Here is a 20655-nt window from a genome sequence, read left to right on the forward strand (position 1 = left end):
AGTATACACTTGTACCAATGCACTTTGTTATGTAGAAAATATAACTAATATTCTATATTTTATTTCCGTATAATTAGTTTATAAATATATATATATACGTAACTGTCACTTAGGTTTAGTCGCGATCCATTGTTTTTGTTCAGTATTGTCATTATATAATTGTTTAAATCTTAAATTTACAGTCTACCAATATATTAAAAATTCTAAAACAACCCATGGTTTAAATAGATAACTGGTATTTGTTACTTTGTTAGCAAGTCTTTTAAATTTAAAAATAATACCATTTAGATACTCGTACTGCCGTCCATATAATATACATATTATACATTATAATATTTTAATAAATTCATATAGAATCGATTTCAAAAGAGACAGAAAAAAACGTTTACGGTGATAACCCCATTAAAATACGATTATAATGTTAAAATATGTTGTCTCAATATTCTTAACCTGGATTAAATTCATACGCATAGAGAGATGTGATTATCAGCAAATCGTTGTATCTTATAATAATATGAAACCGAAAGAATTTATTCATCTGAATGCACGTCGCGTCTGTGGGTTTACGGATGACTTATCGCACATTCAACCACTCAACCATTCGGTTCATTTTTTTTCCCTGAACAGAAATTTGGTTAAATAGTAAGTCTTGACAAAAATTATTATAAAGTATTTTCGATTATAATTGAACTATACCTCGTTTCAGACATCTATAGCCTCTACTGTTATTCAGCACACGTTCTACTTGCATAGCACAACTGTATAATATTATACAATACCTATTTTAATACGATATAGTATCGTCCGAACTCCGAAATTGCAATTTGTATTGTGCAGTCGAGAACCGAGAATTAATGTTAAATTTGAACTATAAATAAATTATAATAATAAACTTGTACGAAATTACGACTACATTATTATACTTATACAAAAAACTGAGTCAACTATATAATAAGCGTATAGGAAAGAAACAAAAGCGCATAGGTAATAATGTTAATCGAATCGATCACAATCCTAAACGAATATACGAGCATTATTAATTATTAAATTATTTGCTCAATCAATATTATACCAGATAGCTTTAGTAGATTAAGTTATGTCACTTTTCATCAGGTAGACATTACACTTATTTTCAATAATTACACAATGCTTTTATTTACGATCAAAAATTAATTGTCTTTATGATCTTTTATCTGTAACTGATAATAATAATTACTATAACTTTAATACTATGAAAATAATTGATAATATATTATAATATTACATTAATACGCTGAAGCAAGCAATTAATTAACCGTCATCTATCTGTATACACATTTAGTTATATTCTATACTATAAAATAAATTATTTTATTAGTTAAAAATGTTAGATGTATTTTTCACTATTTTCACCTGGTCACGGTTTACGTGATAAATGTATATAGTATATATGCGTGTTTTAAAATGTAATCGCAAAACCGTTGTTAAAAATAATATATACGACAAACAGATAATATATAGGTACCTTCCAATTCTATATAGTTTACAGCGGGTAACTGTTTAAATGAATAAATTATACTATATCTGCGTAATTACACAGCTGTTTAAATCAAAATTACGATTGTAATACTTTATGATTAGTTGCAGTAGATAAAAATTATACGTACCTACCTAGTACCTTTATAATCTAAAGATATTTAATTTTCTTTTCGATTAGCTAATAATTGATTAAAATTTAACTCGGTATATATATATATATTTATATTCGCATAGGTATCGAAGGTATCATATTTAATCCATTAATGTTCCGATTGGATAATTTTTTCATAAGTATAATACAGTCGGCAAGGATCTATACTTAGTTTGAAACAGAATTCTAATTATTCTCCGTGTCATTTGGTCTAATGATTTTTTGAGGTTTGGCGAAGCTAATAAATCGAAAAATGTGATCTAGAATATGTTTAATCTTCGGCTTTAGAAGTTGTGTGAAGAATAATAACATCCAGACTCGCACACCGCACAGACCTTATTACCTATATATACCAGGTAACACAAAGTTAGCCGGTGATTTATAATTGAATATTAAATCACTTAGCGTTAAATTATTAAGAATTTGCACGTCTATAATATAGTTAATAAAATATAATATGTAAACAGTTCACGGATTATGCGAACTACCTATAGTGTACCTACATTATACCACATTACCATTCATTGGATAATCGATTTGTTATTCGTTATTACTTATTACCGTTTGAATATCTTTTATTCGAAACTTACACTCGAGTCACAGCGCAATATTATACGTATTATAAGTACACGACACTTACCTAATAACAAACCGTGTTATTTACACACTCTCGTACGGGTGCTTTGTTTAGGACGCATAGTTGGCACAGTGACAGTATTTTCACAAACAAACTTCGTATTCTTCTTTTCACGTGTGTGTAATATAGTTTTTGAAGTACGTAGACGAGCGGAGTAGTTTTCGCAATTTGGTATGATATCTCGGCGAAACTTGACGTGTATTTAATCAACGAGTCTGATCGTCGTCGACCACATTATAATTTATAGCCATACGATATATACGTGTGTGTTTCAGCTACACAAGTTAAATCGAAGAAAGTTAAAAAAAAAAAGTTGTTTTTATATTAATTATGTGTACTACTGATTTACAGTAAAAAGTGGTACTAAAACATAAAAAAAAAAACTTATAGAAATATCAAGTAGATGAGGAGGGAAATATCGTCATCAATGAATTAAATTTTAAGTTTAATTTAAACTTTACAGATCATAAAAATATTTTAAGAGGCGTGTAGTAAAACCAAAATATTAGTTATGACTTGTAATAGTTAAAAGTTATATTTTCATTTCAATATTTTATTTGCTAACATTTTGCTGAATTACCTAGATTTTGAATGCTTATTTTATTCAGAGTTCACCGTTAAAGATAGAATAGAATTTCAACTGTTAGTTGATGTATTTTCTCCCATTATTGATAAGCATAACTTTTTGACCAAACTCCGAATGTGGAAACTCAAATTGCCTCAAGCTTCCAATAGTAAAAAATGGCTTAGAAACACTGTAGTGAAAACATTTAATTAGATAGCTATTCAATATTATAATGTTTTATAACAACCTAATACATTTTTTATCACGAATAAAATTATTTTTATTGTTCTTGGGAACGTTTCAATGGATTAGGTTTATTATCAGTACATCGCACAATAAATACAAATATTGATGAAATTATAGACGAAACGGCCGCCCAAAAAAAAAGAAAAAATAATTATTAATAATTGTGTTAGTTAATAGTTGGTATGCAATGTAGAATGATGTGTATACTATATAATATTCAGTAGGAACGTATATTGGAAATCTCAACGGGGGGTATAGGGGGCGAAGCTTCCCACTTTCGTGTACATGATTTAATGCCTTTATATTTTTTCAAACAAATCCTAATTATTAAGGTACGTCGCTGAATGCATAATACAAATAACAATGAGTGTACCTAAATCGTTTGATAAAATGTATTATCGAATAGGTAGCCTATCTTATACCTATCTTTATGATAAAATTTCAATTCTCAATTGAAATTAAGCACAATAATTAGAAATAACACATCATCTATTGATTTTATTAATTTGTTGAATGAGATTGTGCGTTTATCGCTTTTGAAAACGGTTTTAAATGCTACGCGTATCTGGAATAAAACACGCATATAACCTAGCTAAGATATTAACTCTTTTTCAAGATACTATACTATTTATTTCCTTCTTATTCTGTCATGAAATCTATCGATAACCCACCGACTTTTATTGTACCTACTCGAGAATTTTTTGAATCCAAATAGAAATACTATATGGCGATAGATAAATATAGTTGTTGAATAAAAATCAAACACCTACCTATGCGATGATATCAATTTATCTCATCGCGTACACGCCTATGTATATCGTAACCTCAGTCCTTAATAATTATGAATTCTCGTTTTGTAATTATTATAATAATGTTATTATAATTTATGTATACCAACGAAATAAATGTAACGAGACCGCGAAGATGAGTTTGAATAACGCGTTCGGCCGCGGCGACCCGTTACCAGTTGCACTGCGCCGGTCGGTCGGTCATTGCGCGCGCGAGACCATTAAAATAATAATAATAATATTACAATATAAACCACGAGACAATTATTCTCATTATTACAAATTTTGTATTTTTATTTTATACACATAAACAAAAAAAAAAAAAAAATAATGAAATGATTATAATATATAGGCTGCAGACAGACCATATCTTCTCGCAGAATTGTTTTTCGTATAAAATGATTTATCATTAAATTCAAATTTAACACACGCATTGCAGAAATATACTTCTCTATAACGAGGTACACCCAATGCTTAATGTACCTACAGTAAAGCTGTAGCCACTCACCACAATTTTGTTTTTTTTTTACAATTATTTTAAAAATCGTTAAGAATTGTTTACTTTCAACCACTCAACGAGGGTCGTAGGCAATTTTTTATGATTGACCCGAAATGCGATCCATTTGGGAGACTGGTTATTCCCCTAAAAATACCGTTTAGACGAATAAGTATAAATAGGTTTATAGATAAATTCGTTTATATTACGAATAGTACCAGTGGTATTGCCCCCCCCTCCAATGTGTATTAATGTGCTATAAAAAGGTACTTTTAAATTGAAAAATAAAAAAAGTTATAAAATAAATTCACTTACAATTATTAATAATGGTCTCTGATGATAGTTGTAATATTTAATTTATTTTATTCTTTCACCATCCAGACTAATAGCTTCAGATGTTTCTGTCAAGCAGAAGATTTCGCGTATTATTTTATCATGAAATAATTACCTAACTATGGTTACAAGTAGATTTTTAAAAGCAGCCACAGATATCTACTCTATCATCTTTTAAAACTGTTGACGGACGACGGTATGTTATTGTTTTTAAAAGCTTTTCCTATTAGCGCAGCAACGATCAAACTTTTTGCTCTATTTTTAATGTTCTCATATTGATTTATCATCACTAAAAATAAAACAATAAAAATATTTAATTATATTTTTTATCAAATCATCATAAATGCATGGTATAGTAGTATGATTAATGATGTTCGCTTAAAAATAATGGTAAAAAAAACCTAGTACCTAGTATAAGAAATTAACAAATTAAATCTTTACTACACTAAAGCTTTTAAGGAATAAGCACGCTAATGATTGTTGAAGATTGAATGATTGAGTATTGACTTCACTAACTATTACTACTTTCTCGAGTAAAGTCAATATTTGCATACTCCATACTCAGTACCTACTTTACTACCTATTATAATTATTACTATCTGAAAGACAAGATTAAAAATATATTATGTTTGAAGCCAAATATTATTACTTCATTATCATTAATCAGACAAAGACAATAATATAAAATTAACCAATAATACAATACTGAGATTTTAGTTTTTTTCTTCACAAAAAAAAAATGGTCTCAGCTGACTTCGACGCGGAGCTTATTGACAAGAGAAAAAACACGGTAAAAGTAGGGAAATTATTGTGAGCAATATATAACGTAAATGTTGCTTTCGAGTTTCGATAACTTATTTCATGCGTCCCTTCGTAAATATAAACAATATAACGACTTGTTAAAGCTAGGGCTGAAGATTCCTAGTTTTTTCATGTTTTTTTTTTGGAAAGATCGCAGAACAATGTAAGTGATGTACTTAAATGTGTTGCACAATACAAGGAAGTTATGCTTACAATAATTGCAATACACCTGAGCATATTTTGTTATTATTGGATATAAATGCATATTCATTATTTAAGTATCTATATTCTATACTTGACATTAGACAATATTAGTTTATAAAATACACTGTTTATAGTATATAGATACACATTTTGAAAATGTTCGCTCTAAATTTGACGTACCTCGTACGTATGTCAAATAAAAATTTACATTTTTTCTAAATGTGATGACTTGTCTTGAAGCAAGAAGTATTCATTTATCTGATGGAAATAGGGTAATAAAAATGCGTACTCGGGATAATTGAAATTTATGCAAGCTTTAGGTTCAGTAATAAGATTAGTACAACAAAAAGTATACCATATTTTAGCAATAAGATAATGGGTATAAAAAATTAAATACAATTTTAAAAATACCTATAGAAATGAGAGTCTACCTAACCGTTGAACTAACCGAAATACTTAAAATTAAATTGATTAGTTTTTTAAATATACACTGCCAGCTCTACTAATGATGTAGAACAATTTTTCTCAGCATAATATAAGACACCGTTAGCAAACAACAGAGACTTGTTTCAATTTGAAAATTCAAAGAAAATAGCTTGACGTTTTGATAATAGATAACAAATTTAGTTACATATTACTATATTAGTATATATTCATATTATAAAAATGACTAAAAAATAAATTTTAAGAAAGAGAAAAAATATAGAAAACTGAATCACCATTAATTTTTTAAGTTTTTTATGCTTTTTCTACTTGAAACGCTGATAACTCTGTTTTTAAGCCAGTTACAAGTGTTTTAAACTAAACTGTTCTATATGTATGGAACTGAATAAAAAATTAGATTATCGTAAAAAAACCTACATCCTAATACAGAGACCATTCAGTTTTATAATAGGTTAATTCGCTCTAATATTAAAACTAACAAAATTAAACAAAGCGTAGATTTTCTATGCTATGTACTTGTACAATGGAGACAACAAATTTGAATGTGGTGTCTTCTTAAAACTAACAATTAAAATTTATTTTCTTATATTTTGTTAAACCTAGATATATTTTTACAGTTTATTTTAAGTGATTTAATTTATTTAATTTATACTCAATAGACAATAACATTAGTAGGTATTGCTCCTTGTATTTATAATTAATGCTAATTAGGTCACTAATTAGATTTTCAATTTTGTAGCTATAAAATTATAGGTATGTATATAAATATAACTATAAAATAATATGTTCTATCTATTAAAATTACAGAATTATACAAAAAGGTATATTATCATAAAAATAAACTTTATTCTCAACAATTTAGAATTAAGCAAATATAACAAATTTGTAGAATACATTGTTAAACAATTTAAAATATATTTAATTTTTTGAACAAAAACGTATTAAAAATAAGTAAATAATAAATTAAATACTAACTATTATGGGGTATGTCCTTAAGACCAAAATAAAAAAGCATGAAATGAAAATGAATCTATGGAATAATAACAATTTTTAAAAATAAACATAATATTCATAATCAATTAATTAAAGTTTATTTTATTCCCAGTTTACCACGTGATAATTTCACACAATTCCGAGTGTAAATTTTCATTTACAAAGCTGTGGCGTCTGGATGTCTTTCTACAATCATGCCAACTCCCTAAAATATCATAAAAAGCATATAAAATTCACACTCAACAATTGTTTGTATATGCATAGATTAAATAAGCTATTAATAAACAGTGCTATTCAATAAATTAACAATAAACATATATTGGAGTATTGCCTTTGAAAAAAAAAAATGTTAATTTATGCTTTCGTGATATACTTTGTTCCAAAAGAGAATACTCAGTTTTTGAACATGTCAACTGACAGTTCTGACAGCAGTATTAATCTTAATTTTTTACTACATATGTCAAATTTGACACCAAAAAACTTAAATTCTATTTAAATCCACCCAGTTATGTTAGATTAAGTTAAAATAATAAACAGAAATATGTATGGATTATTCTCTTTTTGAATATAGTATATTCCATTTCTTTACATTCTGTTTAGAAATAAAAAATAATACTAAAAAACAAACAATGAAGTTATGTGCATCACCTCAGATATATAAGATTTTAGATAAGAAATGGGTAAAGTTAAATTTAATTTTGAAATTATAATTTATTCCATGTATGATTTAAATGTTATTAATTAAAATAATCAATTTGTATTTATTAATTTGATTTTTAACACATATAGCAGTAAACTTTTTTTCAATAATCATATATATAACTATGGATCTTAATTTCATTTATGCCTACTTATTTTAAATATTACACAACAATTATAGTTTCAACATTAATTTTATCAAAAAAATATTGGTAACAACAGAATATAATGATACTAATGAGTGTATTTTTGAAGGGCATACTAGGGAAAAATAAAATAAGATTGGATTAGTATTGTATGAAAAGATATTTAAATTACCTGTCCACCAGCGGCACAAGCAGCGATCAAACCAAATTGACCATCTTCCCTTACTAACCTATTGGCAGTGTGAACTGTCAAACGTACTCCTATAAATAATAATAAAAATTAATAGGCAAAAATATTGTCTATAAAATAAAAATGTTAATAAACTTACCAGTTGCAGCAAAAGGATGCCCAATACTTAAAGATCCTCCCCAGTTGTTCCATTTAGACAAATCTGGTATTCCAACTTTGCTTTTCCTATTCATGTATTTCTGGGCAAACCAGTCACTATCCATAGCTTTAAGATTTGCTAATATTTGTCCCTGACATAAAACAATAAAAATAATTAAAAATCAAATAATACACTGAGAATATTTTTTTTGATAGATACTTACAGCAAAAGCTTCATGTACTTCCCATACATCAATATCTTTAACACTCAAACCCGCTTTTTCTAATACTTTGGGTGTAGCATATGTTGGTCCAAGTAACAATTGATCAATGGGATCCTGAGCCACATAAGTAAAATCTCTTAAGTAAAGCTTAGGTTTAAGACCTAATTGTTTGGCCTTTTCTTCAGTCATTATGAGACAAGCTGATGCACCATCGGTCTATAAAATAAGAAAAATATAAATAATAATATTATATAGAATAAATACTTAACATTTATTTATGTTATTCATAAAGAACTTTTTTTATTTAAACATAAAATTACAATAACATAACATACAAAATATAATTAAATGATTAATTAATTATATTTGACAATAAAATATTTTAAACTTTTTAATATGTTGTATTTTCTACTTACCAAAAATGACGAGTTTGCAGCAGTTACTGTACCATGAGGTTTAACAAAAGCTGGTTTAAGTTTTGCTAATTTATCAATAGGTGACACTCTTATTCCATTATCTTTCTCAATTACTTTAGGCGAATTCGGTACTAAACAAAAATAAATATTTAAAATAATTTAAACTGTATAAACAAAAATATAAAGCATACATCTGAAAGGTACTATATCAGTCAAATATCCTTTGTCTTGAGCTTCTTTAGCCATAGTGTGCGATCTGACAGCATATTGATCTTGTTCTTCTCGAGAAACTTTAAATGAAGCAGCCAATCTATCTGCTGAGAAACCCATGGTCTCACCAGAGCTGAATTCTGCAACAGCTGGCAACTAAATGCATATATAATGCACACATTATATAAGCTATAATTTTAAATACAATAAATTATTAACATACCTCTGGGAGTAAAAAGTTTGGTCTAAATGTAGAGAGAAGTTTCAATTTGTCTAATGGTGTCTTAGCTTTGTTTGCCCTTAAAAGTAGACTTCTCATTTTACGAGAATGTCTAATTGGAACATCAGACATGAATTCAACACCACCTGCTACGATTACATCATATGCACCAGCAGCAATCAATCCAATACCAGTTGTAATACCTTGATTTGAGCTAATACATGCCATAGTAACAGTGTGAGCTGGGACTGAGTTTGGAAATCCAGCAGCAAGGGCAGCTTCTCGTCCAATATTGCTAGTCTTTACTTCTTGTATTACTGTACCATATACAATATAATCAACTACTTCACGAGGTACATTTGTTTTTCTCATTAAGCCACTAATTAAAACAAAATAAATAAATTTAATTTTTATATTTACTCAAAATATAAATATTAAAACAAACAAAATTAAACAAGAATATAACATTATTTATAAAAAAATTTAATTTATTGCCAATTAAAATTTTTTTAAGTACAGTCATATGGACTTTTTAGAAATCATATTTTTAAATAATAATATTAAGCATCAAAACAGTAATATTTGTAATCCATAAAACTGGTTGCATGGAAAACACAAATGGCATAATAAATTAAATGTTTTGTATAAATCAGGAATTAATTAATTTACTAGGTATTAAAATAAAAATCAATTTTTAATGCATATTTTTTGAGAATATTATATATAATATATATTCCTAAATATTATTTAGTAATTGTTTGAGCATAAATGCATATATATTTAAAAGTTTTTTGAGAAATAAAGCTCTGATCCTCTTAGTACTTATAAAATTATGTTTTACAATATTCATAACAATTTATGCAAATAATTAGATTTAAAAAAAAAAAAAACCCCCAGAACAGGTATGATAACTAAATTTACTTGGCATAACATTGTATTCATATCTTATCTCCTTAATTATAATCAATAAAAAAATACCTCATAAAAATATTGAAACTATATAATGATATTTTAAAAATTCTAAATATTTTAAATTACAATAGACTATACTAAACTATTAATTAAGCTACGGTAATATAAAATAGATAAAAAAACATTCCCAAAATAATAATTTATAAAAAAAATATTTAATACATAGAGTAATGAAGTATTAAATTGAAAAAATACAAAATACAAAAATGATTAATCTATATGCCATTAGGTATCTAAATGTTATTAGTTAGTATTTTTTGAATTTTAAAAAGTTTTTTTTTTAGTTTAATTTTCATCTGTTTCTAACATCTTAATAGCTTATTAAATTATTTTACAACTATAATTAAAATATTAGTCTTAATAATATTTGTGTATAATATTAAATTACTATAATATTATTTGTAATAAAATAAGTACTAGGTATTGTCAATAGTTTTAAGTATATATATTTTTAAGTACTATTAAATAGTTATGGTCATATTTTGTTGACAGTCACTGATTTAATATAATTTTATACATGTAATATATGGTTTTATAATTAAGACATGCAAAGCCTGTTAAGAAGATGTGCTGAGGTGACATATATTATTTAATATGTGACACATGTAATACATGACACTACCACATGCACAGGTACAAAAAAACCCCATTGTCGTCGAGATATTTGATAGAAACGTATGCGCAATGATTGAATGAGAGAAATGCAGACAGTCTAAGAGTGTTCTATAGTTAAATAAAATGTTTACAACCAAAAAAAATATATATATTGTTTAAATAGCCACACAATGCTACCATACTCTTTGAATCTGATCTGTAACCAGTTAATTTATAGTCTTTGGGTGACTCAAATATCAATAAAAGTGTGTAATCAAAAGGGCACAAACAACATTAGCTTGAAATTTTTTTCTTTGATTAATATTCGGTAAAAGTATTAGCTACATAGAATGTTCACAAACTTACTATTAAAAAATTCTTTATATTTTCACAAAATTCAATTAAATTTAATTAAATTTCTAGATTGAATGTTGATTATTTTTATAACTGATAACAATAAATATTTTTTCAATTTAATAATTTAATAAATATTTATGATAAAGTTGGTAAAATCTAAATGGTTTTAAAATCAAAGCCTTAAATCTTTAAACATATCCCATTATAAATATTACAACAACTATTAATTTTTATTAAATTAAAAGAATTAAAATCAACATATCTCAAAAGATTTATCAAATCACAAATTATATTACTATTTTTAGTTCCAACTTATAAGTCATAAATCAAGTATAGAATTAAATAAAAAGATGTCTACATGCCAGTTAAAAAGTTTGTTATCCAATAAAAATACCTTGACCTTCAGTTAATTTTACTTCCTGATGTATAAAGTATAATTTTCAAACTATAATAATAAAAATAAGTTTGATATCTTTCAATTGTATGTAAGCATGCACATAACCATCTTTATATTAAAAACTATATTGAAAGTTTTATAAATTATTGAACAATTCACATTATATAAATAAATAACCATAAAATAATGCTTAATATCCTTGAAATTATAATTACATAAGTATACAATTACAATTAAAAAGAGATGTTCTAATGTTATGACAAGTCATAACACATTTAATAGTTGATTAAAATGTATAAAGAATAAAATCTCTATTGAAATACTAAATGTACCTATATTTATAATTGACCTGACCTAAATAAAAAACTAAAAAATTGTTTAAAACTAAAATTACCAGATATTATGGTTTCAAATACATATTATTATACACATATTATTATTATTAAAATTCAAAAAACTTTAACCTAATCCTATTCAAATAATAAAATGTTTTTTGACTAGAATTAAAACAAAAAATGACAAACTAACTTACATTAGAGCTTCTTTAGCTAATTGGTAAGGCATCAGAGGAGCGTAGTCTGTGCCCGACAATAAGAATGGAGTACGCACTCCATCGACAAACACTATATTCTTGCCAGTCTTATCCTTTACTCGTGGAGACGCCGTCGATAGACATCTGATCGGCACTACAACAAACGATCAAAAAGAACATTGACAATTTTATTTAATTTTTATCGACAAGAGTTATCATTTCATACTCACGGCAAACGTTTTGCGACACGGACACCCTGGTATCCAATTTGATAATATTCTTCAACAGATTGGACGCCATCGTAGCCGTAGGTCTGGATGTTACGGTGATAGCGTGCAAGAGTAATGAGTATGGCGACCCGATTTGATGTGAACAAACAGAACGCGGAAATAGCGATACGTTCAAATCGGAGAGAAAACAAAGGTCAGACTGGTCAGTAGGAATTTTTCTGATGTACAAACTACTAAGTAATGAATATAGTCAATACAATAGGTAATGAAGAGCGAATGTATAATGTAAACAGATAAAAATATTATGCACGTCGAACGAAACCACTGTTCTTATCAATCTACGAACGTGACGACAAAATTGATAACAGACGCTTATCACTTCTTTCAAATCCCGCTATTCCTTAATATTTATTATTTAGATCATAACATATTTTCTCCAACAATGCAAGGCGAATAAACTATTCTAAACTCAAAAATCGTAAATTAAAACATTTTTTCAGTTTATTTACTATTAAAATGTCTACTTTTCATAGTTACATACCTACAGATAAAAATGTATTTAACTTAAAAAACACACATTATTAATAAAACTTATAAAACCAAAACACGCATCGTTCTACTCAGAATCTGAAATAAATACCTAACATAATAAAATTATTTTTGATATAAAATATAACATTTTTAACTTTAATTTCTGAACGGAGTTATGAATGTATTGATTTTACAATGGGTTTCTTTTTTTTATGCGTGTGTTTGTCTATCATCAACTTTTGGGACAATAAAAATATTTTAGTTTTTAACTTAGTAGATTTTTTTTTTAATAAAGGTCAAAAAACTTTAAAACTTATAAAAAAACCTTGTATTAAACTTTTAAATCTTAAGAATAAAATCAACATTTATTTTAAACTCATAAAAAAATGTTGTTACTAGTTTTTTAATATATTTTAATTGAGAAATTAACAATTTATGAGAAGCTTTGTATCTATTAAATTTAAAAGTTTCGAAAATTTAATCGTAAATAGAAAATAACAATGTAAACAATTGGTGAAAATTTCAAGTATCTACAGTTATTCGTTTTCGAGTTTAATCAAAAAAACAAATTGACTTAGTCAAAACTTTGGGTTTTAAGTAAAAATTCCTGTTTTATCTTAATTTTTTTTTATATATAAAAAATAGTACTAGTACTTTTTATTTTTGATCTACCCAAACTACAAACTAGATCCAATGTTACCAGAAATCACTTTCAAAGTTGAAAATCTATGCTTTTTTAGACTATTTATCGGGTAGACACTTACATCTTTGAGAAATCAATTTTTCATTTATTGCTCCACTTGAAATATCCTAGAAATCGAAATGTACATTTTTTACTTAATGATATCAACTGGATAGACCGTCCCTGCTCAGAATCGTTATTTTCGTGTACAATGATATGTTATTGAATATTGAATTCAAATTTAACAAATCCAATAAAGTGATCCATGTCACATCTGATACCTACCAGTTATATTAATATAAGATATTGTTCGTGATTCATAACTCATAAATCATCACAAATTTAACATATATAAATATAAAAGTATTATTTGTTATGTGTGGTGAAGATATTTTAAACTAATGAGATTGGAGAATTATTGTTTAAGAATAAGTGAAAACAAATTATGAAAAATTTTTAGAGTATTGACGCACGCATAATAAATAGTAAATACTTGAATGTATGAATTTGTCCCGAACTCCCGACACGGGTTTAATCATACCTGTGGCTGGCCAGTCAACACTCTTGGCATTAAATATTATTTAATGTATTATAAATTATTTAATATTTAAATTTTAATACTGGTTACCTATATGAGATCGAAGTCCGCGGTCAGTGGTCATTTCACAGTCAGCTGTGACCGCTACGACTGTTATTATACCAGGTAAGCGGTGTCCGTTCCAACCCGTCCTGTTCGTGCGTTCCTGATAACGTTGGTAGTAAATACTAAATTTATTGATCCGAAAATACGAGCAGTATTGGTATTTGATGCGCAGCAAATGATTGTTGACTATGGTGAAGTTGTTTTTGTGATTTTTTTCCGATTTTCTTTTTTTTTTTTGTGCCCGTTTTGGTCGTCCACCAACATTCAGAAACGTTTCCGCACTTCCAACAGCGGGGCCGCACTCCGCGGGATATGCGGCGGTGAGTGACGGCGTTACGTCGTCGTCAGACGTCTTCTCGCCGGCTCGAGTGGTTTAGCTTGTAAGCAAGTAAGTACCTCTGTATATCAGTTATTCCTAGACTCGGTTCTACAGGTTTTGATATTTGAATAGACTACAATTACATCGTACTTATGGAGTTATTGTATGTTATGAATGTTCTCTTGTTGGTGTTATAGGTGGTGGGGGGTTGTCACTACATATCCACTACAGATGTTGACATTTTAGTTGGTTTTGTTTTCTTTGGTAGTTAATGGCTAGATTTTTTTGGATTAATACAAGTCTAAGAAACGTACCATTGACAACCTATAATATGAAAAGTGAAAATGTTCGGTTAAGAACTGATGATCTCAAGAGAGTACAATTGACGCACCTTTTTATTGGTATGGTTGTATAGTTATGTTGTGTGGTGAGAGGGGGGTTGATACTTTGATAGAGCAATATTGTTTTATAGCGTTATTATTTTCTCTCTTGAAGATTAAAACTTTACACCAATGACTATTGTATAATATTTTTTTAGATTACCTTAATCTATAAAATAAATGTTGATAACAATAAGGACAAATCAACTTGATACATTATTCGTAAATAATATATTTTTATATTGCATATTTGCACTCGGTTATGACTTGTACATGTTCACGTTTTATAAATATATAAACTATTTGAATTTTTACATAAAATATAAGTTTATTATCTTGGTTTAAAATTAGGTATAGTATGAGAACATTAATCTAAAGGTTAACATGTTGCTTGCCTAATTACTTTTTGATTAAACAGTTTAGTTTTAACTAATTATTTGTAAAGTTATTAGCTTTATTTATAAATATTAGTGGTGTTGGACGTTGGTATGATAAAAACATTTAATACCTAGACCTTGAAATTTGAATGAGACTCTAAAAATCAAATTTTAAACTCTAAGAATTTTATTTTGATAAAATGTATACAGCAGTAAAGGCATTCTGTAGATTAAATAATAACCCTATTTTTATAAGAATAAATCGGCTGTTATAATATTTGTATTTTTGATATAATATTTATATTATATATACATCATATATATTGTATGCTGATACATAATACTGAGAAATTAACTAAAATCAATAATTATTTATAATGGAATATAAGGTATCTATTTCAATTTACAATGTTTGTAAAAATATGTTAGTCGTTCCATTATATTGTGTAATACATACTTTAAACTTATGATTGTATAATAGAAACTACAATATTTTTAAAAGTCAGGAAAATTACTTGTTTTTATAAAAGATGACCAGAGAAATTTCCTTGAAATCAAAAACAAATTATTATTATTATTATTTACTGACTATAATTTATTTAAAAAAAAAATAGATATTAAAATGCAATTAAGCTACATAACAGCAGTAAGTAACATTTAATGTAAAACAAAATTTTCATACTTAATTACATACATTTAAGACCTAGATATTTAATATTTGTGGTGTGTATACTTCTTGTATCTCCATCAATAATTTTTTCGTATTTATTGCTTGTTTACTGTAACATATCATTTAATTATGATAATTCTCAATCAAACATAATGATATTCTTGCTCATAAAACAATATTATATATCAAAATATCATCTATTTATGTTTATTAAACTCATTGAAATATCTTTGATATCATTCCCATTAATTATTAGTAAGTCATTAATGTACAACAACATTTAAGTTATAGACAATGACCAATCAATAGTCACCATTAATATCAGTAAATTATTTATATTTTATCTAATTTCACTTAAATATTATTAATCCTAAAGAATATTATAATATTCCTTTGGTAGCTATAAATTATGTTAGTTATGTAATATTATGTAGGCTAGGATTATATTATATATTCAAGAAGTATATTCTAAAATCAATGATAATAGAAAAAACTGTGAAATAAGCATTTTATTTTTATATCTATAAAAAAAAAACTTTAACTACCTAATAACTTATTTTTTTGACACTATTGTTAAATGCTAAATTATTTTTGAATAACATTATATGAGTATATATTTAATATTAGATATCCACAATAAATATATTTTGGCAATATTTATGTAAAATTTGCTTGTACTATCTGTGGTTTTCTTCTAAAATCAAACATTGATACTTTAGTATAATTGCCTAAACAAAAACAATTAAGTTAAATAAAAATCAGTTCTAATATATTTGTCATATTTCTAATATTTTTTACCGGTGAAATATGTATATTTTTGGTTTTAACAAGTATCTATAATTATTATTATTTATCTTTCTGTAAATGTACAACTCTTTCTTTACCTTTTATAAACTTGTTTTTTTTTTAAGTTAACCTTTAAGTATTAATTTTTTCTTAGTTAATGATCATTAAAAAAAAAAAAGTATACATATTTAGGTAGTGTTGATAAATGATGATAAATAATGATATAAATTGGTTTCCCTAAACTTTGATATTTTGTTGCATTACCTATTACTTAGGTATATCATCAAGTATGTACATCAATTTAAATACATTCATTTATTATTTTTCCAGAATTTTTATTTATTCTAATTATCAAAAATTTTTAAATAACTGTGTCTACCGTCATATGCCATTATATACCAACATATATCACAAGATAATAATAAACATGTTTTTTTATTTTATAATTTCATTGATAGTCGTCATAATAAGTAATAACTAATAAGGCAATTAATTGTCTTTTTATTACTATCAGTTTATTGTACTATATTATGATTGGGATTTGTATATGCATTATCCACACACATGTTGTTGGTTAAAAAAATTACTGATAACATTATTCAATATCATTTAAGCATTGTAATATTATTTTATTTTTGTTAAAAATTTGGTCATTACCTATTTGTTTTATTTTTTTTTTTTAAATGAATTTTAGATTCATAGAACAGTATTCCATCCGCAACTGCAATATGGACGACCCTTCTCAAGGAGCAGATATTTGCAGGGTGTGCCGATCAGAAGGCATGCCAGAACGGCCATTGTTTCATCCTTGCATTTGTACAGGTAGCATTAAGTACATTCATCAAGAGTGCTTGGTACAATGGATGCGTTATAGCCGTAAAGAGTATTGTGAGCTTTGTAGCTATCGATTTTCATTCACACCAATATATGCCCCAGACATGCCTCGACGATTACCTATTAAAGATGTTGCTGCTGGTATCACTTCAAGTGTTTTGACTGGCATAAAATATTGGTTGCATTTTACATTAGTTGGACTGGCTTGGCTGTGCGTTGTACCTTTTACAGCATGTAGGATTTACCGAAGCCTGTTTAATGGTTCTTTTGATGCTGTAAGTGATTTATTAAATTAAAATTATTTTATTTTATCTTACTTATATTTTCAAAACAAATGTAGGTAATGTCATTGCCTCTTGATATGTGGTCATCAAAGAACATTTCTGGTGATATATTTCATGGCTGTTTTGTTGTGACTTGCACATTGTTTGCATTTATTGGATTAATTTGGCTACGTGAACAAATATTGCATGGTGGTGGTCCAGATTGGTTAGAAAGAGACGAACCAAATAATCAGCAACAACTCAATGTACTGTTGCCTCCTATTCCTGAAGAAAATCCTATAGAAGAGGTATGATGTCTTATGATATATATCTTAAATGGCTATATAATAACATTATTTATTCTTAATAGGCTGACGGAGAAGTTCGTCAAGAAAATGGAAATCAAGTTGATGAAGGACATTGGAATCCAATAGACTGGGGTGATCGAGCTGCTGAAGATTTGACTTGGGAACGACTTTTGGGATTAGATGGTTCATTGGTGTTTTTAGAACACGTGTTTTGGGTGGTGTCTATGAATGCGTTATTTATATTGGTGTTTGCATTTTGTCCATATCAAATGGGTAATCTGGCAATCACTGCAATGTCTTTACAAGAAAAGGTAGCTGCTTCACATTTTGAAGGTTTGGTCACCACACTATGTGGATACTGTCTCATTGGTATGTGCCTGTTGATCATGCACACCGTTGCGACTATTATTGGATTTAGAAGATCTAAACGTATAATTGGACTTAGTTATATTGTAGTAAAAGTAAGAATAATATACTAGTTTTCAATTACATAAACCTATTAAAATGATGGTGTATAGATTTCATGTAATGTTTATTCGTTTTTATTAGGTGTCCTTGTTATCAGTTGTTGAAATTGGAGTACTACCTTTAGTATGCGGTTGGTGGTTGGATATATGTTCGTTGTCAATGTTTGACACAAGTTTCAAAGATAGGCTAGCAAGTTTTCGTTTAGCTCCTGGTACATCCATGTTCATCCATTGGCTAGTTGGGATGGTGTATGTGTATTACTTTGCTTCATTTGTACTACTTCTTCGAGAAGTTGTCCGACCTGGTGTATTATGGTTCTTACGGAATTTAAACGATCCAGACTTTAGTCCTATACAGGTATTATATTCACGTAAACATTGGAAGATTACTCGATGCTTATCAATTAAATTTTTTTAGGAACTAATACAACAAGGCATGTTGCAACATGGGCGAAGGCTCATTGCGTCAGCTATGATATTTGGTACAGCTGTCTTTCTTGTTGTGTGGCTACCGATACGAATCCTGAAATTTATTTGGCCATCATTTTTACCATATAATGTAACTTTGCACAGCGATTCCGTCAATGAACTGTCCATGGAGCTATTACTTCTACAAGTCGTTTTACCAGCCCTACTGGAACAAACACATACTCGCAATTGGCTAAAAATAGGCATTCGTTTCTGGTGTCTTATTGTCTCACATTTGCTTGGAATAAAATCATATCTACTTGGCGACGGAGAAGAATTACCCCCAGTTGTGGCGCCCATACATCCACCTGCAGCTGATTTGGGAGCAGCTCATGAGGGATTGTTAAGACGTGGCGGACCTGTAGGTTTTCGACCTTACACTCGCCCCACTAACTTTGCTATACGTCTGATCGCCTTACTCGTCCTAGTGGCTCTATCTGTAGTCGTTATCAGTTTGTCGATCATAACCATACCTGTATGGTTGGGTCGTTTGGCCATGTCATTTTGGCCGGCACTACTGCCGTCTGCCCCAGAATCATCTCAGTTGCCCAACATACACGAACTTTATACAGCAGCATGTGGCACATACATATGTTGGTTGTCGGTGCGAGCCGTGTGTTTCATAGCGGGATGGCTGCCAGAAGGACGTGCCGTTGTCATCAATCGATTGAAGTTTTGGCTTAAGATTAGTTCAAAAGCTATGGTTGCATTTATTGTACTACTCGGTATAATACCGTTTTTGTTTGGTCTACTCTTAGAACTTGTTATGGTAGTGCCATTCAGAGTGCCTTTACACCAAACACCTGTACTCTGGGCATGGCAAGATTGGGCACTTGGGGTTTTATACATGAAAATTGCATGCGCCATCACCCTTATGGGACCTGATTGGTCTCTAAGGCGAGCTATTGAACGTACATACAGAGATGGTTTTATGCGTTTGGACCTCAAGTTGATGATGCAAGACCTGGCCATTCCCGTGATTGCCGTTCTCAGCTTGTTTCTAGCTGTACCGTATGTGATTGCGTACTCTGTAACTCCTATAATTTTTAAAAATCATGGCACACGATTGCTGATAGCTAGAAGAATATATCCAGCAATTATGCTCACGATGGCCATTGTTAAAGGAATGATGATGCAAGTGCGTCAATTTAAAAGACTCTACGAACACATTAAAAATGATAAATATTTAGTCGGTAGAAGACTTGTAAATTATAATCATACAAGTTCGGTTTCGGGTCAAAATTAGTAAGCTATAATATTATGGTGAATTGTTTAATGTCTTTATTATTATTATTATTATTATTATTATTATTTTTATTTCTTATTTGTATAAATTTTTGTGTAAGATAATTGTTTTTTTTTTTTTTTTTTAAACGTCAATATATTTATATAATATATTAATTATTATGTAATATATTTATTATAT

General features: G+C 27.9%; 2 protein-coding genes across 2 annotated transcripts; one reads left to right on the forward strand and one right to left on the reverse strand.

Annotated features, from left to right (window-relative positions):
• Nucleotides 1-7129: 7129 nt before the first annotated feature.
• LOC112593128 (trifunctional enzyme subunit beta, mitochondrial) lies at nucleotides 7130-12792 on the reverse strand. The gene is made up of 9 exons (XM_025337431.1): nucleotides 12502-12792; nucleotides 12272-12425; nucleotides 9423-9798; nucleotides 9181-9355; nucleotides 8990-9120; nucleotides 8574-8789; nucleotides 8351-8501; nucleotides 8194-8282; nucleotides 7130-7381 (listed from the first exon to the last, which is right to left on the reverse strand). The coding sequence occupies exons 1-9, from the start codon at nucleotides 12569-12571 to the stop codon at nucleotides 7334-7336; spliced, it is 1410 nt and encodes a 469-aa protein (XP_025193216.1). The 5' UTR covers nucleotides 12572-12792; the 3' UTR covers nucleotides 7130-7333.
• Nucleotides 12793-14430: 1638 nt separating this feature from the next.
• On the forward strand, nucleotides 14431-20533 carry LOC112593213 (E3 ubiquitin-protein ligase MARCH6). Its single transcript, XM_025337563.1, has 6 exons — nucleotides 14431-14745; nucleotides 17584-17998; nucleotides 18064-18294; nucleotides 18357-18755; nucleotides 18844-19119; nucleotides 19180-20533. Exons 2-6 carry the CDS (start codon nucleotides 17618-17620, stop codon nucleotides 20473-20475), a joined length of 2583 nt encoding a protein of 860 aa, XP_025193348.1. The 5' UTR covers nucleotides 14431-14745; nucleotides 17584-17617; the 3' UTR covers nucleotides 20476-20533.
• The last annotated feature ends 122 nt before the right edge of the window (nucleotides 20534-20655 follow it).

This window comes from Melanaphis sacchari, unplaced genomic scaffold, assembly GCF_002803265.2.
Source record: "Melanaphis sacchari strain LSU unplaced genomic scaffold, SCAv2.0 Contig1_pilon_pilon, whole genome shotgun sequence".
In the NCBI taxonomy this organism is placed as follows: domain Eukaryota; kingdom Metazoa; phylum Arthropoda; class Insecta; order Hemiptera; family Aphididae; genus Melanaphis; species Melanaphis sacchari.